General features: G+C 34.9%; 3 protein-coding genes across 5 annotated transcripts; all 3 read right to left on the bottom strand.

The window, feature by feature from the left end:
* Window positions 1-443: 443 nt before the first annotated feature.
* On the bottom strand, window positions 444-10,768 carry LOC119636207 (protein dopey-1 homolog). 2 transcript variants are annotated; one of them, XM_038031439.1, is made up of 12 exons: window positions 10,520-10,768; window positions 9,944-10,221; window positions 9,591-9,772; window positions 8,574-9,528; window positions 8,203-8,516; window positions 7,836-8,145; window positions 6,846-7,773; window positions 6,679-6,787; window positions 1,823-6,618; window positions 1,567-1,762; window positions 1,153-1,504; window positions 444-1,079 (listed from the first exon to the last, which is right to left on the bottom strand). In XM_038031439.1, the coding sequence occupies exons 2-12, from the start codon at window positions 10,094-10,096 to the stop codon at window positions 858-860; spliced, it is 8,517 nt and encodes a 2,838-aa protein (XP_037887367.1). In that variant the 5' UTR covers window positions 10,097-10,221; window positions 10,520-10,768; the 3' UTR covers window positions 444-857. The 2 variants fall into 2 exon arrangements, with proteins under 2 accessions (XP_037887367.1, XP_037887368.1); XM_038031440.1 differs by having other exon boundaries at window positions 7,836-8,142.
* A 5,119-nt stretch (window positions 10,769-15,887) lies between these two features.
* On the bottom strand, window positions 15,888-17,747 carry LOC119636378. 2 transcript variants are annotated; one of them, XM_038031693.1, is made up of 4 exons: window positions 17,517-17,608; window positions 17,294-17,422; window positions 16,608-17,229; window positions 15,888-16,536 (listed from the first exon to the last, which is right to left on the bottom strand). In XM_038031693.1, the coding sequence occupies exons 2-4, from the start codon at window positions 17,386-17,388 to the stop codon at window positions 16,369-16,371; spliced, it is 885 nt and encodes a 294-aa protein (XP_037887621.1). In that variant the 5' UTR covers window positions 17,389-17,422; window positions 17,517-17,608; the 3' UTR covers window positions 15,888-16,368. The 2 variants fall into 2 exon arrangements, with proteins under 2 accessions (XP_037887621.1, XP_037887620.1); XM_038031692.1 differs by having other exon boundaries at window positions 15,890-16,536; window positions 16,608-17,422; window positions 17,517-17,747.
* A 1,556-nt stretch (window positions 17,748-19,303) lies between these two features.
* On the bottom strand, window positions 19,304-23,606 carry LOC119636610 (nodal modulator 1). The gene is made up of 7 exons (XM_038032083.1): window positions 23,461-23,606; window positions 22,633-23,176; window positions 22,319-22,573; window positions 21,626-22,262; window positions 21,388-21,566; window positions 20,377-21,323; window positions 19,304-20,321 (listed from the first exon to the last, which is right to left on the bottom strand). Exons 1-7 carry the CDS (start codon window positions 23,604-23,606, stop codon window positions 19,433-19,435), a joined length of 3,597 nt encoding a protein of 1,198 aa, XP_037888011.1. The 3' UTR covers window positions 19,304-19,432.
* Between the last annotated feature and the right edge of the window lie 1,413 nt (window positions 23,607-25,019).

The raw sequence follows: 25,019 nt of genomic DNA, 5'->3' as shown, positions 1-25,019 counted from the left end.
TTTCCGCACTTCGAGAGAAACTAAGACTCTTAAATGATGAATAAACCCACATCCGGCGACGGACTAATACCTAACTGAAAAGCGACAGTGTAGCCTGGCTTTCACCAAATAGTGCGCGCGAAGGTAGTATGTTAGCAGCTTCCAGACCGGTTCGTTTTTTTTTTTCAACCGGCAGTTTGTAACAGTTGCTTTTACATTTTTGATAGACCACCACAACAGCTTATCGAATCCCTTAAATAATTGTTTGTCAAATAATTTTGAATAACACATTTATTGGTTGGATGTACAATGATGCATATAATTGTTCTTGCTGTTCTTATTTTTTATACAGCAAATAAAATCTTAATAGTTGAATTCTTTTCATGTTTTCTTTAGACCATTTTTTAATATATATATATATATATATATATATAAATTACAATAATATATATATATAATTATAAGCTTAAAATTTAATGTTATGTATAATTACGCCTAGACAACGTATATATATATTTTTTTTATATTTTACTTATTGGCAATTTCTTCGCATTTGCTTCTGTTGCTAGTGGTAATTGAAAAAATTACTTTTTTTAGAGATAAAACGGGAGATTCGTCTCTTTTCGGGCAACAAATGTACAATTTGAAATTTTTTTAACGTTGGTAGTTACAATAGCGTTTATACTTGATCGGCGCATTGTTTTGCTTGAAAGTATTGGTGAACGGGAATTGAGTGAGGAGTGAGAATATGACTTCGATCTTTTTGAGACGCATTGTTCCATTGTTTGTTGATATAATAAAGCGTTCGACTTCACACCAGATATTCCTTTTGAGACTTGAATTAATGTAAAAGGTTGAATTGGTACTGGCTCTTCTTTTCACCTAGGTGTTGTGCTAGAGGCCATTTTTTCTAGAAAATCTCTCGATAATATCTCCTCAATTTCCGTTAGACATTGATTCAATTCATATTCGACATCAGCATAATTATGAGGATTTGGACATGTGACATTTAGGGTAGAAAAAAAACTATATAAATCTTGCAATGTCGCAATCTGTTGACAAGTTAACATCAAATGTTGACCACGTTTAACAGCCGAAGTCTATCGTTAGAAAGAGAGAAAGATATACTTGACTGTCGAAGGAATTCTATAATTGAATTTTGCGATAACTTACGGGTGAATGCACTGTATACTTCATATCCATGAAGCGAGCTATACGGCATATATGCGGCACATAGCCATTGGAGTTTACCACAGCGTTCACATCTTCTGCAGCTACATTGCCATTTGCAATACCATTTTTAAAGTTTTGTGAACTGTCGAATTCTGCGCCCACAAAAGCCCATCGATACATTTGAAAATGCGGTAATAAAGTGGCCGGTAAAACACAACCCATTTCTAATAGTTTAGAGGCTTCTAGCTGAACCGAACGCCAATGGTACACGTGTGACTGAGAAATCAGACCATTTGAAATAGTCGAAGAAGGCCAGGAACTATCGAGACCAGTAATGAGACGTAGCTGTTGACTAATGCAACGGAAGAATTCCTGTGAAAATGCGGACAACTTTGAATGCATATTTATTCTCACCTTAAATCCTCCCCTTCGCTTTTCAGTTCTTGCTCCATGGACAAGAATACTTGCACCATTTCGGCTATAATGATGGGCCATAAAGATGTAATGTGATCGGGTGACATACGTAACAATAGCACACGAAAGCACAGAAAGACGGCTGCTTGTACGCAAGGCACCATCGCTGATAACCGCAAACTGTTAGCCAGTTGTTCTGAAAAGAAATCGTGCTGCTCTTATTCATATATTGTATTTATACATCTCAACAGCTCACCTTGTATTTCAGGCATATATTTATGATACTGATCAAATTCACTGCAAAATATAACAAAAGCCAAACGTTTCAATAGCATCGAACGCTGCTCATACTCCTGCTCACGCGATGTGAATATGTTCAGACTGCCTGTCTGTGTCAATGATACACGACTCATGAGCTCGCGGAAAGTAGTGTTATCGTATGTCATTAGACTATCCATGATTTGTTTCCAAAATGGCAGACAGGAAATGTCCATTTGGAAGAAAGCATTATCGAGCAGCAAATCCATCATATCCTTACGCCAAGCTTTGCGTGTATATTGATAACCGCTCAATGAAGCCAATAAACTAGAGCAGGCATAAAATGAGGGCACGTTACGCGTGGTATGATTTTTTAAATATGGTGTGATATTATACAACAGGGTGGTTATAATGTTGACAACTTTGTCTTTCTCCTGAGAACCATAGGCCACATCTAGTAGATTAGCTAGATTGGCTGCTAAAACACTTTGAGCTTGCACAGAATATTGTTGTAAAATAGCACCGCCGCTATTGGTACCAGTTGTTGTTGAATCCGCTGAGATGTCTTCTTTCACGGCTAAATTTCTCCGCAACCATGTGGTTTGCTCTAAACAGGATCCAGCCACGTTAGACAGCGAATCTACTAAACGGGAGGTTACATCGTGCAGGTCACGTATATCCTTTTTATCTTGGAACGGCATTTGGGGGCAACGTTGTACAAATTCGCTAAGCAGCATTAGCAAAGTAAATTGAGCCGGTGGTGTCAAGGCAAGACCGTCTCTTAACAATATAAGTAAAGACGACCAGGAGTCACCAAGCTGAGGTGCAGGAGCAGATTTCATATAAAAATAAAACAGTTCCAAAGCGCTGACCTCAATTTTAAGATGCGCAGGTGGCCGGTGTATAGGAGGAGGAGATCGTACCACCTGATGGAGAGTTTGCACAAAAGAGTCCATTGGCATGACGCGTATACTAGACACCAAAGTGACTAAGCTCAATTGTTCGGGGCAAGCTTGCGGTATTGAATTTTTCTGATACTGTTGAGCAATACTTAGGTTACGAAATTCGTTGGCAAATTTTTTTCGATGCTGTTCTCCCCGTTCTTGCCAAGTTACGGCAATTGCAGCCAAAAAATTGGTACCGTGATGTAGCGAGATGGGAGAAAGGAACTCCATAAGTTGTTGTTTCACTTGTCTAATTGTCCCTAGTTCGCTATCCCAAACGGCCGCTACACTAGAAACAATACGTGGTAAATGTGATAGGACAGCATTGCGAGCCGCCATCAATTGGGGATTTTTCGGTGCTTGGCTATCTGTTTGATTAGTTATACCTGCCGATGCACTCGGCACACCCGGCAAAAGCGAATGAACAATACTATTAAACAATTGCCCCGTATTAGAGTGCTGTGAAGCTATGGAGCTGGTCTGTGGATAAGCCTGATTGAAGAGTTGCGATAACGTTGTTTGTTGCGTGTTATCCAAAAGACAATAGTGGCACAAGATGGTAATCGCCTCCAGTTGTGAGATTACATAGTCGGGAGGTAGACCCACCTGTTCGTTCAGTTTCATTTTGGTCAGATAATCGATGTTATTGCATAATTGATGAACAACACTGATCACAATATTTGTTAAGGAACCAAAATTGAAACAATTCAAAGAGGAAGTGACTAATTCCGTCCAGTTATGGTGCAATGACTGCAGGCGGTCATCTTGTAAGGCACTTAAAATGGCCGACAAGAACATTGGCTGCTGACTGATAACGCAATTCGGCAAATACTTGACTGTAGTTGAGGGCAAATCGTTGCCATTGAGACGTGTTGGAGAGACATTACCACCCTCATCTTTCTCATTAATATTACTCGCTGGCAATTCATTCTTTAGCAAAACCACTTCGTATTCCAACTTAATTACGACCATTAACAGACGTAATAATTGAAGTTGCAAAGCGTCAGCATGCAAATTATCGTCTCGAGGATTGTTAAAATTGATAATTTGCTCAGCTATTGTTGACCCTCGATAGCTATGGTCATAGATGTTAACTGAAGAATTTAAGCAATGCAAAATAACTTTTTGTAGCTTACAACGCGCCATCAGATCTGCTAAATAACAAGCCAAACCTTTACCCATGCCTTTTACGATTTCGATTAGTTCGCTGCAAATCAAGGTCAACAGTTCCACACTTTCCAATTGCACGCGGCAATTACCCAAAACATCGGCTCGATTAGGGGGCTCGCCTGCTGTGTCCTGAGAATCCATATGAAAGAAGCCGCGTGCATAAAATAGACAGACCAATAACAAAACCTCCAAATGCATGCAGCCACGATAGCTTTGAGCAAATTCTGACGAGGTAATGCTACCCGTAAAACCCTTGCCGGCTATACTTTTACGATGGCGGGTAAGCAATTGCTTTAAAGAGCCGCTTGACAAGGAAGTTGTTATGGACAAACAAAGAAATGTTCTCGTATCACAGGCTATAATGTTGCGTAACGTGTGAAAAGCATATAAGGTCTGTTTGGTATCATATACGTTTAGATAAACAAGCATATGACTTTGGTATAGCGGTATCGATTTTTCGGCGGCTAAACGCTGCGAACTATCATTAGACGTGCAACTTTTTGTTGACGATCGCTTACTATTTATATCCATTAGTTTTGATGTGGAGGCAGTTTGACGCAAAATTTCCAAATTCTGCTTACTTTTCTCAATGGTTTCCTGCGTGATTTCCCATTCCGCCGACTTTGTTTTACCACCTGTTGCCTGCGCATTTGAAGTTTCCAAGTTCAAACTACGCCTTTTTTCCTCTATATTTATTGTTTTCCAACTGACGGCAACGGAGGAGGTACTTGCTTGATTACCAATATTATTTTCCCCTTGGTCATTGAATTCATCCTGAGTTTCTTTGTTGTTTGCATTTTCTCCACCTATTGTTGTTATGCTATTATTGCTATCGGTGGATATCTTCGATATACAACTTATTCGTTTTTTATCGTTTTTATCAATCCCAGTTCTGGAGGGAGATTTTTTAGTTTTCGATTTTTTTGGTTTCTGAACTTTCTTTCGTATCTTCGGAGTGCGATCTTTTGATTTAGCCGAGCCGGCAGTGATGGCGACAGAAGAAGTCTCCGATATCTGATCTATCAAATCATGAACAAACGATTCCACTTGATGCTCCTCACTTTTTGTATCGAAGTATTCGTCAGCAACATGCGCAGCTGATTCCTCATCATCATCCTCTATTTCCAATATTTCGGTATTGTTGGAAGCCACACTTGATTCTCCAGGCGTTTTCTCACGTGTCAAATGATAAGTTTTACGATTCTTTGTGCGTTCATGTTGAGATAACAATTCAGTGACGCTTTCACAGTGCCCAACGTAACGTTTCATATTCAAAGTCCCACAGCCACTGTTAATACTGCTATCAAGAAGAGAGTTGAGAGCGGTAGAATCATCTTTTTCAGCACTAGTTTCACGATTTTCGGATTCAGAATCGAATATACTACTATCCGAATCATCGGTAAAGTCTTGATCGAAAACTCGTTCTTCCTCTGGATCTAGCTCGACTGCCTCCTCTTCATCTTCCATTTCCACATCTTCTATTTCTTGTTGGTCCCCCTCGTAAGGGTTTCGTTCGGTTAATTCTATATTATCGTCCTCCTGCTTTACTGAACATTTGCTTTCGGACTTTTCTTTCAAATCGACATCGTCATCAAAATCGAGAGAATTTTCCAAAGGATTAACGATTAAACCTATAGTTGCGGTGCTGGCAGTGTTCACGACGGCTTCTATTCCCATTTGTGAAGTCGTAGTACTGGCAGGCGCTTGATCGCTTACAAAGTTTGAAGTTTTATTTTTACTGCTTAAGGTTACACCAAAAATTTTCTTATGAAACGATCGCATGGGGCTACGTTTTTTACTATGAACGGTCGAATCGGTATGATAACGTATGTTACCGAATTCTGAGCTAATGGCATAGACATCTTGTTCTAGGGAAGTCTCTATGTCGGCTGTTGAAGAGTCACGTTTCAAATCCTTCTCCTCGTCTTCTCGATCGTTATTCCTCGCATGTAATCCCTTCTGCATAATGTGCACGTGCACGATACCTATCCGTTTAGTATTCTGATTTAATAGAATTTTGTATAAAGGTTTAATCAGCCGCGACAAATCCCCTCGCAACAAGGCTGCCTGTAGCCATTTTGTTACACAAGTGCGCACCGACATATAGGGCGGAAAAGCTAATGTGTCTAAAACTTTGAATTGTATTTTTTCAAAATCACGTGTTTGTTGTTTATCTCGACCTAGATGCCATAGCAATTCATACTTTCGAAAGCTTAACGATTCACTTTCATTCAAACGCTCTATGGTCGTCCTATGCATAAGGTAAGAAGGCGAGATGCACATCATTTGTAAATCAGAAGCGCGATCACGACTATAAAAATCCAAAGCAGTCGCATGTGAATTTTTATGGATACGTTGACGATTATTAGGATTTTGATAGTCCATCGCATCATAGGCAGCCGAAAAATGTTGATGCATTGCCTTCGCAAACATACGATTGTCAATGATACGTTCGACTAGCCCGCTCTCCAGACAATTATGCAACTGGTAAAGCAAAGCGCAGATTTGAGAAGCATCTATATTCGGCTCTCCTAAATAATTCCAAAGCGTAGATGTAAGTAACTGAAACACTCTTGTATGCCGTTCAATATAATGGACATGACCGAATTTTAAGAGCGGTAACATAACCACAAAAGTTACTCCAGGACTGGTGGTATGTTCTATTTGAGATTTAAGTAAACTGTGTAAAGAAACCATAATATTAACGCTTTTAAAGGTAGCTGTAAGAAATCTTCCAAACCTTATCAAATCGAAAAATGTAGTAATAGACGCTAATTGCAATTCTTTATCATTCGCAGTATAGCAAGCCATCAGGCATAAAACCTTTAACCAACTGGGCACATCCTTTTCTACAATACTTTTTATTGAAAAATCCAGTTCAAAGATTTTAGTTCGCACTTCACTTACCCACTTTATCCAATGTTATATTTTTATTGCAGTTTGGAAATGTTGACATTTCTACTAATAAATTTACAGCTAATTTTATAGCATTCCTTAAGGATTGGCTTAAATGCAATTCTAGTAAAGACTGTAGACGCGTTTTTGTATCCTCATCCAGTTCCATGTAGTTATCATCCGTTTCGTTGTTATCACTGCCATCGGTGCCTTCGCTATAAAGACCGTTCATTGAATCAATTCTCAAAGAACGATTTAACAGCGAATGCAACTGTCGTGAACGATTTACGACTAAAACCCGAAGGGTTTCAAAGAGATTATCAACATCAAACAAACGATGTGGATTTGTGTCCTCATAAACCTCTTCGTTCTTAAAAATATTCTCAACGTTAGGAATTTTTGTCATCTCATCGACGGTTTCTTGCCTATTCTTTTGTAACTTCGCCGAATTTTTTCTACCGCAAGTGTCGTTGTTAAGCGGTCTTATCTGCAATACTTTGTAACTGAGATAGACTTCAAAGAATATTTCGTATTGACGTATGCATTTCTCTAAAATGGAAAACCCAGTGGAATCTACCACATTGCTAGTGGAATTAGCAATACTTTCAAGTTTCCCTTGCTCACTAACGTCCTGATATTGAAATATTAAACCTTCTACGTGTGTCTTAGAGATATATTCCAAGGGAGCACTTTTTGGCTCGTCATCCTGATATTCGCCATCTGGAGTGTCTGTGATATTGGTATCAATTTTGGAATGTATGGGCATTTTTACATTGGTCTCACTATGTACTATCCGCAAATCTTGAGGTCGTGATTTCTTGGGACTCATACGCAAACGTGGTTGCTTGCTTTTGGCTTTCAATTTTTTTATACTAGACGGTGTATCTAGATCTGAAGACGACTGCCGATGATCTATTACTTGGCCGGTGTCAGGGCAAATCTGTGGAATCAATAGGGTATGAGAGAAGTGGAAAAGTATTATTATTATATATAACATAGTACCTCTTTATCCAACTCAGATAACTTAGAGTATGACTTAGCTTTCTTCTTTTTCGTGGGACTCTTGCGTTCTATATGTTGATTCGAATTAGAGCGTCTCACTATGTCTTCTTCTTTGGTCAAAGCCAATGGGGTTTGCAAATTATTATGATGAGCAAACTGATCCAACTTTGAATCAGATTTACTTTTCTCTAAATTATTAGCACCGTTCATTAGACTATGATGCAAAGCATGAGATTTTGTCGAAGACATCTTTTCATCACCTAGAGCTTTTGGCGTCTGCGTAGAACGTGGCATGAGCTTAATAGGACTTCTATACAAGAGGGAAAAAGTTCCCTTAAAACGCTCTTTACAGGAAATCAATACTTACGTTATCATCGGTTGTACCCGCGATACAATCTTCATGCACAGCTTAAGAGAAGCCGCGATTTCATCGTTTGTTAAGTTCTCCTGATGTATAGTGAGCATTTGCGTAATGGCTAGAAAAACTTTAGGTAAGTAAATCCGCGTTGTCTCGTTGTACATTTCCAAAGATATCGTTTCCAATAAAAATTCCGTTAAATAGCAAATTTCTGTTAAACTAGGATCACCAGAACCCACTGCACACTCATATTTCTGGTCCACATTTGCAGAGTATGCCGATGATTTTTTCTTTTTTGTGGTATTTGGCTCAAGATCAATAGTCTAGTGGAGAATTGATTGGAAAAGTGTACTTAAAAAAAGAATTGAGGACATATTTACCTTTTTGCAGGATTTTTCAAACATGCTCGTCATAAAACTCCATATATAAGCTGGATCAAAAGTGGCAAATAGTAAATTGGCCGATTTGATAACTTCAACGTTACCGCTAGTAAGAGACATGGTACGTATTATGTCGCACAGTACAAAATCCAATACGGAACTGCCTATTTCTGCTTTGTCGAGCAAAGAGACCATTATGCGATATGGTTTTAAATCCACCGGAGAACTTTCCAAACTAAACTTTAACGTATTTATTAAAGCCTTTATAACTATACTTTGCGAATACTTCCCAAAATAGGATTCAATTATAACTTCTTCCGTTGAATTATTTTCGGCGTCAGTCGACGGCAAGGAAGGCAAAGTCTCATTGGGGGAGTTCTTCGCAACTTCACTTCCCAATATCCATGAGTAAAGACGACGATTGAGGGACATATCACGTCTTAATATAGTATTTAAACCATTAGTGACCAATTTAACTAAATCGATCTCGGTTAATAACTTGGTATGCATTGGAAAACCCAAAAGTAGGAATTCTAAAGTATTACGTTGCACGAGAATTACTGTATCATTTAAGCAAGCGCATAATCCAGACATCATAACTTCACGATTATGACCCATTACAAATTTTTGATCTTGCATGCCTGAGCGTTTATTAAAATGCTCTAAAAGATAAGTAATGGCTGGCAAACGTACCGACGCGTTAGTGGCTACACATTCCCACAAAACGGTATAGAAATTTGTGGGATTAACCGCTGTACAAACTTGGGTAAGTAAAGAGCTGGTGCGTTCGAAATGATCCAAACCACTTTCATAACCGGGCAAAACACCGCTCAAAAAGCCACTTAATGCTGGTCGAAGTTTCTCACCTAACGGGACAAAGTAAGTCTCATAAATGCCCAAAAGAGTCGGGCGTACATTCATGGCAGCGTAGCCCAATAAAGGGAAAAGACCAGCGCTAAAAAACATCAACAAGTCATAAAACACTCATCATAATCGATATGCTTTAAAAATTTTTACCTATAAATGAATAATTCGGTAGCCAACCGCTCTGGACCTGTTTTGCTAAATATTACCGCATAGGTTTCTAGGGCCTTGAGATGTACCCCCGAAGGGAGTGCGGGATGCATGCATTGGGCTAAACGTTTCGATATTTTTATACGTCTAGGTATTATTTGGTATTGAGTATTACTTGATATTGCCTGAAAGTTAAGCAAAATCTCATTAACACATTCAACGTAAACAAAATTCTTCAATAATTTTTCTTTTTTTTTTGGCGCATATGAGTCACAAACAATGATAAGAATTTTTAACTTATTAAAAGAATTTATGAGTCATTTAGTAAATTTTGATATCCTTGAAGGCAAACCTACCTTGCTCAATTTGCCCAATGCTGATATTAAGTCAGCCCATTCACTCGAATATTCGAAGTTTTTTAAAGCCTTATCAATATTTGACATATATGTTCGATATCGAGCTTCGGTCATCAGTCTTTTCTCCTCCATCAACACGTCAGATGTCTCCATGATGGCTGATCGACTGATGCCGTTTACACAAAATAATATGTTATTGTTATTGTGATTGTCGTTTTTATTTTTAATCAAAAACCCTCGTTACTGGTTTTTTTTGTTGTTGTTGCATCTACTACAATCTATTGAAAAACAAAAAATGCATAACAATCAGAATACACAAATTCCAAAGCAACAGAACGCAAAAGCAATAACAAATATAAACAAATAAAAACATATGACTGTGTGAGTATATAACTGCTGAGATTGCTTTTCTGGTTCAACGTTGACAATTCGTGTAAGACGTAAGGAAAGGAGGCAATGGAAAAGGGGTTTTTTTTCTCCTTAATTATTAATTATGTGAATTCTCCGTTTATGATGTTCAGCCTTGAAACTTTAAAGCGTTATATTAAATTGGGAATTTTTTCACAACAAACCAACCATAGACGCTTAAAATTTCGAACTTTTTTTCGGATAAATGCTGTTAATCGACTGCAATTTTCGTCGCAATTGTAGAGTATCAATCATTATCATTATCAATATCGCTCCATATCAGCGTCATCATTTTTCTTTCACTTGAGAAATATATCTTCAATTTATGGATGTTTATAACCTTTATATTTTTCAAAATCTTCAACTTTTCACTTTGTGAACTAGGTTTAAAAACTTTTACGTTCTTTTCGATATTTGCTAATTTTTTATAATAAAAATATTGCAAATTTTTATTATGAAATAATTTTACATTTCCATTGTTTTTTTTCTCTTTTTTCACATTCGCACAATCTTACCAGATCTATTATATTGCTTATGATTCTTCCTCTTCTTCTCTTAAAATGTAATTCAATAGTAAATAACAGCACTAACAATCAATTAGTTGACTAAATAGGTGAAGTTAAAAACGAATAAGAGACCAGAAAGTGTATTGAAAAAGATTGCAAAAAGTAACGAAAACGACTGACTTCTATTTACATCGTAAAATTATTTATCCTATGCCTCTCTCTCTCTCTCTGTTGATACCAGTAGTTTTATATATTTTGAACTAAAAAGATTCATTCAATTATGGTAGAAAGATGAATGAATGATGTTAAATTACAGAAATGTATTCCTGACAATTGTTACTATGGTATTGTCATCGTTAAAATGGCTATAAGAAATTTCAAAACATTCTAGACTATTCTAGAATTTTCTAAAACATATTCAAGCAAAGCGTTGTGTACAAAAGATAATCTTAGCGAATACATCGGCAGCATTCTGTTCCGAAGGCACACAGTATACCTTAACTGGTCGCTTATTGTTTTGTGGACAGCTGGAGGCAAGGTTATGCCTGGTTTATCACAGTAAAGAGGAGTGAGAGAGTATATTAAGTTTAGTTAAATTAAAATTAATTATTTATTTATAAATTTATTAAGTGAAATTTTAAATTTATTTAAAATTAAAATGAATTTATTGAAGCTAAAAAATTTCATTAATAAACTAGGATTAGATACCCTATTATTTGGAATGTAAATAAATGCTTAAGGTAGTAATAGTTATAATCTTGAAACTTAAAAAATTTGGCGGTATTTTAGTCTATTTAGAGGAACCTGTTCTATAATCGATAGTCCACGATGTACCTTACTTAAATTAGTAATCAGTTTATATACCGTTGTTATTAAATATTTTATTAGAATAATAATACTTAAAATTTTTATAAAAAAATATATCAGATCAAGGTGTAGCTTATGTTTAAGAAGAAATGGGTTACAATAAAATTATTTATGTTGGATATAAAATTAAAATATTTTATTAAAATTGGATTTAATTGTAAAATTATAAAGATAAATAGTTTGAAATTAGCTCTAAAATATGCACATATCGCCCGTCACTCTTGTAAATTATAAGATAAGTCGTAACATAGTAGATGTACTGGAAAGTGTATCTAGAATGCAATTTAAAGCTTATTTAGTAAAGTATTTCATTTACATTGAAAAGATTTTTGTGCAAATCAATGGAGTGGGTGTCTTAATATACTTGACACTCATTTGTGATATGGAAAATGGGATAAAATATGTCAAATAAATATGCATTCAAATAAAATTAATGAATATACGAATAATAAGTAAATGAAATAAAGATAAATTATTCCTAAAACATAACTTTTTTAATTCTAAAATATTTCTTTATAGAATATTTGCATTTCCGAACATAAAAAATTTAGATTTTTTCAATGTGAAAGAAGTTGAATGATTTTATTGACGCCTTTTTTAAAGAAATAACTTCTGTCTAAAAGCTTGAGAAGCAGAGACGCATAACTAATGTTAGCATTTTAAAACTATAAATAGTATAAACAGCAGATAGAACGATAAATATGTTACTCAATGCATTAATCGAAAAATTTAATTGCATTGAAAAAACAATGAAAAAATGTCGCATGCGATTGAATTGATTTTAAGTTGCGTGTGTTTTGCCGACGGCTTTTGTTAATTTGGTCCGTTAGATAATGTTATTTTACAGAGTTGGACCTTTCTGGTCTGTTAAGTTGCGCGTTTAACATAGCTGATTGGCGTTAACATTTAAGTTGTTAGTTGGGCACTCAACCATTTATATATATTATAAGCGACTCTGTGCTTTGCCTATCAACAGGGAATTTAGCGAGGGCGTTGTTTAAAAATTATTACGGTTTAATTCTAAGCTAACTTGTAAAATAAGATAAATTAAGAATTTTTATAATCGCGAATTTTATCAGACTTTGTAGAATCGAAAGGCAGTTTACGTTACAATTTAATATTTTGTTTACTACCTTATATCTAAAGGAATACCAGATTTTGTCGAAAATATTGAAAGTACTTAGAGAAGTGGTTTACCTGAATGCTCGTCTTGCTTCTTTTACTTACTTAGGTGCTGGTAACCCGAACAAACATTTTTTTTAATATTTTCATGAATCTTAAATGATAATAAAATATAATATTATTTTTTATATTAATTATCGGAACAGTAAATATATTAATTTCCTTTCTGCGACAACCTTACGCGCACTTGAGATTTGAAGACACTCAGGCGGATAACTTGTAAAATTAAATAAGTTTAGTTCGCGTATTTTCCAAAACACTATATATACATCTAGAGGAGATGATAGAAGAGCAAAAGGGATCAACTCAAGGAAGAAGAATCGGAAACAATCAGGAAACCATCAAGACCATTAAAAAGAATAACAATTTATTTATATATATATATACATTTTTATACATATTAATAAAATATTTTAAATGTATAAATAAAGCTATTATATAAATAAAGCTATTTATTTCATTTATATTTAAACATAAATTACATAAATTAATACACAACTAAAAACAAAAAATAAAATTAAGGCAAAAAATAAAATTAAGGCGCAAAACATAACATTTTTAATTTTCATTTAACAATTTGAACAACAAAAAAACAAGACAACAACAAAACAAAACAAAAAAAAAATTGAAACTAAACTAAATACATATTCAAATTTGAAAATTAATTCAATAATTAAAAATAATTCAATTATCTTATCTTAATGTTATTAATTAAAAAATGAAAAATGAATATTAAGGCCAAAAGTAATTAATTGGCCGGCCTCCATGATCATAGTTGCTCGCTATAACTAATAATAGTAATGATAATGAGTGTTCTTTAACAAACAAACTTTTTCCTTGCATTTGAATATATCTTTTATTTTACATATATATAAACAGATCGGGTATTCGTTATTATGGACTATGGAATGCGTAGCTTTTATTCATTTTCATAGAAAGCTGTGCGTTTGTTGTTTACTTTCATATAGAGAAGTGTAGCTTTTTTTGTTTTCATTCATTTCACATTAAAATCACAAATTCATCATATTCTGATCAAATGTTATTTCAAAGTGAATCAAAGCACTACAAGTTTTGTAAAGACTCGCATAAGTTCTGCATTAATTTCGTAAGCAGCAATAATTTATTGATTATTGATAGATATATGTTTTTAAGACGGATTAATTTCCTATACTTGTGCACTGGCTTGTCAGCGAAGAAGAGGTGAACTATAGTAAACAAGCGAGAGGTTAGAAGATTTGCATTATAGTTACTCCAATACGAAAATTTTAGTTCATTGTAAACTATTCTCACCGGCCTCCGTGATCATAGTTGCTCGCTATAACTAATAATAGTAATGATAACAAAATGGTAGGCTTCGGTGAATGGAAATGTTGAAAGTTTTGGGATACAAATGACGACGTGGGGTTTTATAAAAAGAAGTATGGTGGCTAACTCTTTTTGCCATAATGTTTGCAACATCGACAAGGAAACTTCAGATATCCTATAAAGTATGCCTAATTCTGAATCGATTAAGTCATATCTGTACGTCCGCGAAGTGTCTGTTGATACTCCACCGGTCACAAAAACGAAGATGTCGACAACAAATGAAAGCATGGGACGCTAAAGATTCTGGAAAGAATGCTTATAATTACAATTGCTTTGTTCTAACGCCAAAAAACCGTTCCTGTATTATTTTGCGAACAATTCTAAAACATCAAGTTTCAACAATGACAGATCTCAACATGGCACCACAATTCTCGTCTGTTGAATTTGAAGCGCCTTAAAAAGGGAACTCCTTGAGTGTGCAAAAAAATCTATAAGTAAACTGTCAACGCGCCATCATATAAAAATTACTGAATAGTCTCGAATATTGGTGATTGATATCTATCGCGCGGTATTTGTCAAACAAACTTTCTCCGTTCTCTTGATGATTTCTTTAGCGGCTAAGAATGGAAGACTGCAATACTTTTTGTTCTCAGATTATTAGATTTATATGTCAACAATAGATCTCGTCTTGTCGCAATTAACCTATTGGGGAAGTTTTAAAACGTTCAGCGCAAATAAAATAGAGAAAGCCTTAAGAGTTCCTGTCAGCGTTTATATTCGTTAAATAGATGGAAAGTTCACTTATGTGATATGATATAAAAACTGTGCAGTTCAATTTGTTGTTTCATAATTAATTCTTATGTCGCTCGCTTTTTACGGTAGTGGCTTGGCGATTGTTTAAAGCATTCAAAATTTTATTTTGCTACAGGTACCTTTAGTAAGAACAAAATAAAAATTTTGAGAGAGAATTTTTCTGAGTTTTGGTTTGCTTTTATTAAAAAATATATGCGTTTTTCTCATTTTCAGACTTGAGTGTATTTATTTTGGTAATTTTCACATACACCCTGGTTGATTTTCCCCATTTTGATAGACTTTTACACTGGCTTTTGGCAATTTTGAGATACCTTTGAGATCAATTTTTTGCCATTCCACTAGTAACATCATTTTAAAAACAACTCTGCGATCAACATATGGTGGAGGGAAAAATGCGATAATTTGAATTGATTAAAAACAATAATAATAACAGAAAAAATTGAAAATGTCCAAGTAAAATAAATATATAAATAAATTGATATTTGTTGTCAGAAAATGTAAATACGCCCACGCACTCAAGCACACACACACATATACATTACATACATTAAGTGCTATTTTGATTAATTTTGAATAATTTTTTTAATATGATTTATTCAACATGTTTTATTTATTTTCTTTTATTACATTTAATGTACTTTTTGGCTTAATATTCGAGAGTAAATGAAACATTTAAATAATTATTATTTTCACTTATATATATTTTTCCTTTTATTCACATAATTGTTTACTAACGTTTACACACAACAGGTACGATTCTTTAAAATAGAAAATAAAAACGAAGACTACGTAAGAAAAAAATCATAAAATATGTCTTTAATTTGTTTACAATTTTTAAAATACATTTAGGACAATTTATCAATATTTTCTTGTTTTTGTTTTTTTTTTTTTTGTATAATTTTCGGTGCTAGTCACAATTCATGGTTTATTTACATTAAAATCCTAGCGATTTTTAGATGCCTATTTTCTCGGCTTGTTAAAAAAGAAGGCAACTAACTATCTACACATATATTGAACTAGGTACGTACACACCCACACACACAAACACACATACACAAAAGCGAGCAAATGAAACGTTACTCACTATTCAATTGCCTTTTTTTCCTTTTATTAAGATTTGCCTTTTGATTTACTTGTAGGCCTAATAAGATACTAATTTAAAATGTATTAACTGCATAATTGCTCCTGGCATATGGCGGAAGATTCTAAGGATGTCTTTTAATGCAATTTTTTTTTTTTAATTCACGACTTTACTACTGTCTCTGTATATGTGTTTTTTTTGAACACATCGTTTTAAATTCGTTTTATGAATTGACTTATATATAGTGAGGTGCGAGAGTTGGTTTACCTATCAGGAAACAGAGATTCATAACTGGGAGGCAAATCTTTTGGCGTTATTTGCTGTTCCTGCTGCGGTTGAGGATAATGATTATTTGAATTGTTATTAGCGGCATGAGAAGAGAAAACATCGTCGAAATTTGGAGGCATTGGCATTTCAATTATTGGAACATTCTAAAAAAAAAGTAGATAAACACGCATACTTGTATAATATCATAACATGATGAATATCAATTAAATCTTACGATTATTTGCTCGGTGCGCTGTTCTAAGGTTTGCTGTTGCGCGCGTTGCCTTTGACGTCCTGAAGCTTCATGGGCATGTTGCTGAACCGTTATGCAAATCCAATATTTCCAACAAATCCACACACAAAATCCAACACCTACCATGGTAAATATAAACGATGTGATGGCCGAGAGCGCCACATTTGTGGTGTCAACTTCCAATGAAGAAACTGCGTCATGAAAGCATGACACTTCATCGCGACAAGGATACATACAATTTGTGATGTTATCACGTACAAAATGCCTTGATATACAGGAATAAGTATCAGCGGAATCGCATAGGAAATCTCCAGTGTATTTGCATTGAGAATGAGCTGTTAAAACCATACGTAGTTCTAGAGGTTCAACAATCATATGTTCATTATCTATATGTATATTGACTGTAACCTCACGGTTCCGTTCATCAAATATTAAGCGGCCAGGTCCATCAATAGAAATATCGTTGCAGTAAGGTTCCGTCGGTGAACGATTTCCGTCACGAAATTGTATGTAATCTAAACATTTTCCGCTCCCGGGATCGCGCCGAAATTTTAAACGTGTTACCAATGTGTAAATACCGCGAGGAGGCGATTTCTTATAGTTACTGTGCACATGAAAACGGCAATCATAGCTTATTTTATTTGATGCGTGTATACCGGGATACGTACTATTCCATACTTGATGTATTATTGCAGCCGAGTTGCGATCGTCGCCTAATACCATGGAGGAACCGCCGCGTAAAGCCTTTTCCACTTTCAGCCATATTTTATCAGAGCATAAGTTATCCTGCAAGCGTACTGTACAACGAAGAAAATAATTTAATTTTCTTAGTCATCTAACGTTTCACCATAATTTTGTTTATTAATCTCTATCGCACATAAACACACATACCATTTATATAGCCACTGGTAAATTCCCAAAAACTGTTCAGCATTAGAATCCAAAAATAGTAGATAAAAGTAGTTTTACACATTTTACGGCATTCTAATGCGGATGACACAATTGCCCGCTTCGACTTTATTTATTTTATTTAACAAGAAATGAATAATTTATTATTATATCAGGACAAAGGAATGTTTTGGATTAAAATAGTGAAATGTGTACTTTAGCGATGATAATCGATTGAAGTTAGGGATAAAACTGTTTATCGATAGTTTCCTTCATCAAGTGATAAATGTTATCGTATATGTTAAACAATTCCATGTAAATTTTTACTTTTCTTTGCAAGTGGTATTGTGTACTTCGAGTAAGAAACAGAGAAATAAGGGGAATTACGGTCGTGTTACGGAGAAAAGGCACTGCGCATAACTGCCTCGGCGAGGGCCCGAGACGTAAAAACAAATAAATGAATTAATTAGAAAACAAGTTACATTGTTGCCTTCGGGCAAGGCCTCGATTAGATACCTTATACCACCTTTTCGTATTTATTTTTATGCACATGTATTTTTATGTGATGTGGAGAAAGGAGAATAAATATTTCCAATATTCACATTCTAGCAAGCGGCGAAAAATTGCCTTATCCGAATCAAAGTTTTCAAGCCAATTTAAAATGCCGAAGTACTATTACTAAGCGATTTTTGTCTAAAAATTCTAAAAATTGCTGTATAATTTCTTATAACAACTTATCGCAATAAGGCTTTATGTGGGCCAGTTCAAACCATTTTTAATAGCAGTCGTCCTTGGGGCAAAATATGGTAGTTTTAGTAACTTTGATCAAAATGCCAAAACTTACTGCGGCTTGTAGGTTAACCACAAAAAAGCAAGGCGGACGCACAAGCTTAGATCATATTGAGAATCATGAATCGATCAGTATAATAAGAGCTCTATTTCACATCCTTCTGGTTATCGTAAACATTCGCACAAACTTGATATACCCTTGATTAAGAATTTATTTTATGATAGCTAGACAAACAAGCGGATAAAACTTATCGATAGTTCTTTTGCAAAATGGAAAGTTATCGTAAAATTGATAATTAACGGTAATTATCTGCAGAATTAGAAGATCACGATTCCAAGCCAGAAGAAATCTCATGTATTATATAAATAAATAAATAAAATTAGCACCCTTGTCGTAATATGCAAACGTTTTCAAAGTCAAAATTTCTCTATAAAAGCATTTCACTGATCTGATAAAACTGATTAAACCTCAGCTTGGCATTATTATGAAAACAATCGCTAAAAGAAAATGTTTCCATTTAATAAAAATAATGATAATAAAAACTTATGTTTATGTCTATTGTTGATCATGTTGCCGCTTGCTTTCAGCAATCATTTAGTTCATAATGATGAGATGTCACGAGTTATGGCACGTAAAAAATATAGTTATTATTATTTGCGTAAGTATATGCTATACAAATTTCAATGATTGCTTGACTTTCGCTCTCATCGTGTTTTTAGATCATCATTGGCATTGGCTATCGATTGTCTATTGGATTAAAGTAAAGATTGTGATAGTGACATTTTTTCTCACCACTTGGCTACTTTGGGGTATTCGTTATCTGTTTGATTATCCTGCAAAGGAATGTTCGACTACAACTATGGTAAACCCAGCCTATCATTATGGGTAAAATTAATAATAATAAAAAAAAAGAAAAATGAATCGAATTTAATTTTCTACAATTTTCGGCTACGTGTTTGCACTGGTCTTTTAGTTTGAAAGCATAGCAGCGAGAGATGTATATTTGACTAAAAGGAACTACCATACTGGCAGTTACGTATTTATTAAAAAGTTTCTAAAACAGAGGGTACAACTAATAACTCTACCCGTTATATTTTACATCAAATATTGGTTAGTGTTCAAACTCAATTTAAATTTTTTTGGGCTTTTTCTTTTTCGTAGCATTTATCTGTTCGGCCATCAATTCGATTTCCTTCTGATTAATTGGTTCTATTTTGCGAGTATTATTTTTGCTTTGATGCTTTTGTTGTTGAGTGAAGTTTTCTATCAACGCACTGGCACGTGTCCATATGAAGTTTAGAAAAGCGATGGCAATATCCTGTTTGAAAAAAGCTATAGCCACCAGAGCCAATAGTATTAAAGCCGAAATCGAGTTTTGGTTGAGGTCGATGTCAATTGCGCGTAATTTTGGTTTAAAATGCAATTCTAAGTAAATCGTGCCTTTATCAGCTAAAAATTGTTTTGAAGGTAATGTATACGTATAAGTGGATTCGGAAAGTGTAGTTCTCAATTCTATTATATAAGTAGTTTTGTGATCCAAAGGTATTGGTGGAAGAAAAACCAGTATACCTGGACTATATGGTCCTTTAGGATTGAGTAGTGTTTCCATGCGTTGCGTATGAAGTGGGGTGTCGTAAGCACCTTTACGATAGAGGACTACGCGTAAGGTTTTATAGAAATCGTTTGAAGGAGCTGTTACATGACATACTACGTCCACGTTTCCCAGTGGAGAAATTCCTACAAAATTAACAGCACGAACGTCTTCATGAGCTATTTTAACAATACGTTTTGGAGGTATAGAGCGATGTACTTTCGTATCGAAATCTTTTATACGTATGGTGTATTCGCAGCCTGGTTGTAAACCACGTAACCGATATTGACCATTGGCATCCGTAGTAGCTTCTTCTTGATGATACATACAAGATTCACCAGCATTCGCCTGAACGTTCACCTGAGAAAAGGGCTCACCATTAAGCGAAACAACATTACCAAACACTGAATGAGCTACACGTTTACCGCTAAAAAACTAATTAAGTAGAAAAAGTGACATGGAATTAATTTATAAATTCTTACATCATTTCCATTTCAATGGTTTCTCCGTTCTTCAATTCAATCATTTTGGAATTTGGCTCAAATTTGAATTCCTTCATCATCGGTCTCAAAAAATATTGGGACGGAGCCAGCGAATGAAATACAATCTGTCCATTTTCTCCAGTTATTAGATTTTTACGATAGCTCTCGCCACCACTCATGGATATGAGAACGCCACTCAGTTGTTTCCCAGCCTCATCCTTAACATTTACAATGATTTCACATAACTTGTGCACCTTAAATGTGGCGGTAGAATGGTCATATTCGGAAAATACGTAAGACTCTTTTTCACCCTTTAAATCGTAATGTAAGTTTTGATGTATAGGGCCGAATTTAAATTCTCCTTTTTCTGTGGTTATGTACGTTTGTGTTTTCAATTCAGGATTTTGAGGGAAACTCAACGTTATTTTAGCATCCTTAATAGCGGGCATTACATTGCCTTGCAATATTAACCCACGTGAAGCTACAAAAGTAAAAGCCACATCAACGCAATCGTTGCCTCCTGTTAATTGCTTGAAAGGTGGTTCAAACAAAAGCACTTCACTGCGTGGTGTTATATATAGCACCTCTTCCGGTTTTAAATGTGTATCGTAACGATAACAAAACATCTCATCTACGATATGACCTTCATCCAAGGGCGTAACCCATTGTTTGCCTAAGCTTTGTGATTCTACATACAGTTGAAATTTTTCTGGTAAAGGTTTCGGTAATAGAAATCGTAAGCCCACTTTATGAGCGATGGCGTTGATTACTATAGAAGAGGGATCGGCGGTGCTAAAACTTAAAGGTAGGCTATCAGAATCGTAAAGGTGACATCCTTCCAGTTTGATATAATAAATGCCATATTTCTGAACACACAGCGCATTATGACCGGCCAATAATTTTAAAGTACTTGTGAAGTTGGGATTTGAGCTGTGAGAGTACGTCAACTAGGTAAGAGCAAAAAAAAAATAGAATGAAATGCTATTAATTAGTTTACAATATCGAAATCACCATAGCTCTATGACTGGATATAAAATCTACTTCATATCCATGTTGTTCGAAATCTGGTACCGCAGTCACCACCGAATTGACATTGATTAGAAGACGAGTGGAATTAAAACATAATTTGTAACGCGGTATGGTAACCTCATATGGCCCGGGTAACACATTCTTGAAGCTATAACGGCCATCTAAATGGACACAAAGGGAAATTTAAACAAATGAAAACTGTAGGCTTTGTCAACATTACCTTTAGCATTCACTGTAAGCTTTTGTCCATTTGCCTGGCCACTAGCATCTAAGTTATTTAAAGAAACTTCTGTTTCCAAGCAAACTGAGCGTGGAGCATCGTTCAGACATTTCAACATACCATGCACAGTTGCTCGCAATTGTGAAAAGGTAATGCCATCTAATGGTTGGTTTTTAACTTCAATATTTTGTTGCAATGGATAGAATTGGACACCATTTGCTTTATCTTCTTTAGAGATTTCAACTTCCACATTGAACTTGCCCGCTGGTAAAAAAGTACACCACACTCCAGACTCATTTGTATTGACTGTAGTGAAAAATCCTGATAGTGGCTCATTGATTGCTACGGTATATGAGCCCTTTGTTACTACGACACCACAAACTTCATATCCACTAGGCACAATAGGTGGTACTGAGAAAGTATTTAATTGCAACTGAATTTGTTGTGCAGGGAACTTCATGCGTGGTGCCTCCACTTGGATAGTGTAGGTTCCAGTAGATGGTATCTTGGCCAAAGTGAAAAAGCCCTTATTATCGGTAACAGTCACGTGTTGGCCGTTTAATTTGATAACAGCCTGCGATAAAGGAGAACCTCTGGCACCCCTTAAAACTTGACCTTCGACATTGAAACCGTCAATCTAGAAAGAGGGAAACTTGCTAAATGGAACTGTTTATAAATGATTACTAGTTTTACCTTAAATGCAGTTTTAATTTCTACATAGTCTTTGTTTACTTGGAATTCGTAGCATTTAGGCTCCCAATGTAGTTTCAAATTAGAATTTAGTTGCAGAGGCATTAGCAAATATTTGCCGGCCGCAACATTGCTAAATAAATAATCACCGCTAGAACTAACTTTGGCAAAAGTGAATGGCGTAGCTTCATATAAGTCGTTATCGTGTTGGGCTAAAGCACAAACGATTTGCTTAGGACATGCCGCCGGTTGTCTATCCTAGAAATAAGCAGATGATGTCACTTCAAACTTCCTACATAAGTTTAATCTTAACTTACTCCCTTTTCTTTGAACAAGACCATCATTAAATCCAAGTCGTTTGTAGCTTCAAAACGTCCGCTAACATCAAAACCTGATACAGTTAATGCATTGACGGGCAGCTCCGTGTTACCCTCTTTAACAACAACTATATGTTTGGCTTTTTCGAAATGCCATTTCGAACGAACGACTTCCAATTCATATTCGCCCGGTATTATGGGCGTGAACGAAAATACTCCATTAATATCGGTGACTGCGCTGCTATGCTCTTGGCGGCCATCTAATGAACGTAGCTGCACCTGAATGCCACGTGCTCCACTCGACCCTAAAATTACGCGTCCCGTTATACCGAAACCTTTGAATGCAAAGTTTATATCGTGTCCCAAGCTGCAAATGTCTGCTTTGCCATCAAAGGTAATTTTCACTTCCTTTGGTTCAAAACTCCATCCAGGAGGTGGACTAATACGTAATACGTAATCACCCTTATCGTATATAGGTAAAAAGTAGTAACCATTCGAAGGGGAGCAATCCGTTTTGTCCTTTAGTGCTCCATTTTTAGTGAGCCTGTTATTAAAAAAATAAAATTAAAATTTATCTACAGTTTAATGACATTTCGCTTTATTAAAATGAACTTTTCTTATAGCTCGACCTTACACTTATATTAGGTCTTTTTTAAAACGTCATTCTGACATGTACATAAAATGCAAATGAAAAAATTCTTTCGTCATAAAGGCGAAAATAGCGCCAAAGAGTTTATTTTACAATTCAAGCAAATTGAAGTTCAAGTTAATTGATTCGTAACTATTGTTTATTATAAAGCGATGATGATGCGGTTGTCTGTTACTTACAATTTCACTTCGACTTTAGAAAAATCTATTTCTGCATGACTTTTTATAAAACCGCCACAACCGATAACTTCATTCGTTTTCACATGCCGGATATACGTGAAAATTTTAATTAATAAAATGAAGAACAAATTCCAATTAAAATACATCCCACTTGCCGTTTTAGTTGCTTTAGTTGTTCAATTAGTATTTGAGATTAGATATGAAAAAAAAAGAAAATGTTGTGTGAAGTGTTGCCATATGCTTGTTTTATCGTTTTGTCATCAGCTGTTCATTACGATTGGCCAACTATCTTAAACATTTATAAACACTGACAAACACTTGCAAAATTAAGCAGAGTTAAAAATCAAAACCTTACTAAACCTTCTCAAACATTCCTAAATATTCATAAAAACTCATAAACAGTTGCAAAATTAGGATGATGGGCAAATGAAAATATATATATATATTTTTTTAATTTTAGCTCCCTTAAAATGGGATAAAGTGCAAGAGAAAAGGAAAGGTTCACATACGCCTGTAATAAAATGGAAGATAAAGTAGTTTGTATTCTTTATTGCTAATATTAACTGATTTTGATTATTATTTAATTTTTTCATATATATAGCGCTATATATATATATATATATATATATTCTTTGGCGGTGCTCTTAGCTTCGAATATGGAAATCAAACGAAGAACGTTATTAAAGTTGTCACAGGATTTCGAAGACGTATTAAATCATTATCATTATTCTCATTATTTTACCATTATTATTACCTAATTCTAATTATTGTTATTGTTGTTTTTTGATCATTATTATACACTTAATTCGCTTTCCTATCAGTATGCAAACTTTCAACCGAAATTTCGTGTACTTCCACATATTCAATCATACTAAAATTTTGCCTTTAATTGATGACAATATAATCTGGGGTAGTTCATTTTTTTATATATGCGAAATAGCGGTCGCGTAAGGGTCTATTAGATAAGAAGCTGTCAGTTGACACTTCGGATACTTTGACAGTTGCATTGCACAATGCAATGTGCATAATTTTTCTATGCATTCAACAAAGCAATCCCTATAAATTAGCCGATTATCCTTTTCTTATCAATTCCTTTAAAGTATTAAATATCCTTGTTCCACCAGTGGTGTGGGGTATAAAAAAACTTTCTTAGAAGTGAATCCATAAAAGCGTTTTATTTCTTTCCATCAAAAATCTTGGGATACTACAATTTGATTTACATTAGCTTACTCGAAGATTTTTTCTTAAGAAGGGACCCTTTTCATGTTTTTCATACACAACGTGCCGTGAAATGATGAGGGAAACGGTGAAAGAAAGTATATGATTCTACGGCCGAATCCATGTTTAATATCAAAAAATTTATTACAAATCCTTGATTTTTTGATAAAGGATCGATTTCTTTCACATTGGGCGCAGCCACATTTCCACTCAACCGCGAAGGAATATTAAAGCATTTGTGTTTGGAAATTCTTTTATGTGCACATAATCTCTGTCTAAAAGCTTTTTACTGATTGGGGGAATTTAGAAATCAGTAGCCAAAAGACACTGTTCTGTAACTT

This window comes from Glossina fuscipes, unplaced genomic scaffold, assembly GCF_014805625.2.
Source record: "Glossina fuscipes isolate IAEA_lab_2018 unplaced genomic scaffold, Yale_Gfus_2 28, whole genome shotgun sequence".
Taxonomy (NCBI): domain Eukaryota; kingdom Metazoa; phylum Arthropoda; class Insecta; order Diptera; family Glossinidae; genus Glossina; species Glossina fuscipes.
This window is presented reverse-complemented; position numbering and strand designations above follow the sequence as displayed.

Bases quoted from the DNA above. Each gene is read 5' to 3' on its own strand.
- LOC119636610 (XM_038032083.1), bottom strand. From the start codon at position 23,606: ATGTATTTTAATTGGAATTTGTTCTTCATTTTATTAATTAAAATTTTC. The intron at 21,324-21,387 runs GTGATTTCGATA...GCTCTTACCTAG, and splicing joins TATCCAGTCATAGAGCTATG to TTGACGTACTCTCACAGCTC. The intron at 20,322-20,376 runs GTAAGAATTTAT...TTAGTTTTTTAG, and splicing joins ACCATTGAAATGGAAATGAT to CGGTAAACGTGTAGCTCATT.
- LOC119636207 (XM_038031439.1), bottom strand. From the start codon at position 10,096: ATGGAGACATCTGACGTGTTGATGGAGGAGAAAAGACTGATGACCGAA. The intron at 9,529-9,590 runs GTAAAAATTTTT...GATGTTTTTTAG, and splicing joins ACCGAATTATTCATTTATAG to CGCTGGTCTTTTCCCTTTAT. The intron at 7,774-7,835 runs GTACTATGTTAT...TTGATTCCACAG, and splicing joins TATCTGAGTTGGATAAAGAG to ATTTGCCCTGACACCGGCCA.
- LOC119636378 (XM_038031692.1), bottom strand. From the start codon at position 17,598: ATGTGTAAAACTACTTTTATCTACTATTTTTGGATTCTAATGCTGAAC. The intron at 17,423-17,516 runs GTATGTGTGTTT...TTCGTTGTACAG, and splicing joins TACCAGTGGCTATATAAATG to TACGCTTGCAGGATAACTTA. The intron at 16,537-16,607 runs GTAAGATTTAAT...CTTTTTTTTTAG, and splicing joins AGCGCACCGAGCAAATAATC to AATGTTCCAATAATTGAAAT.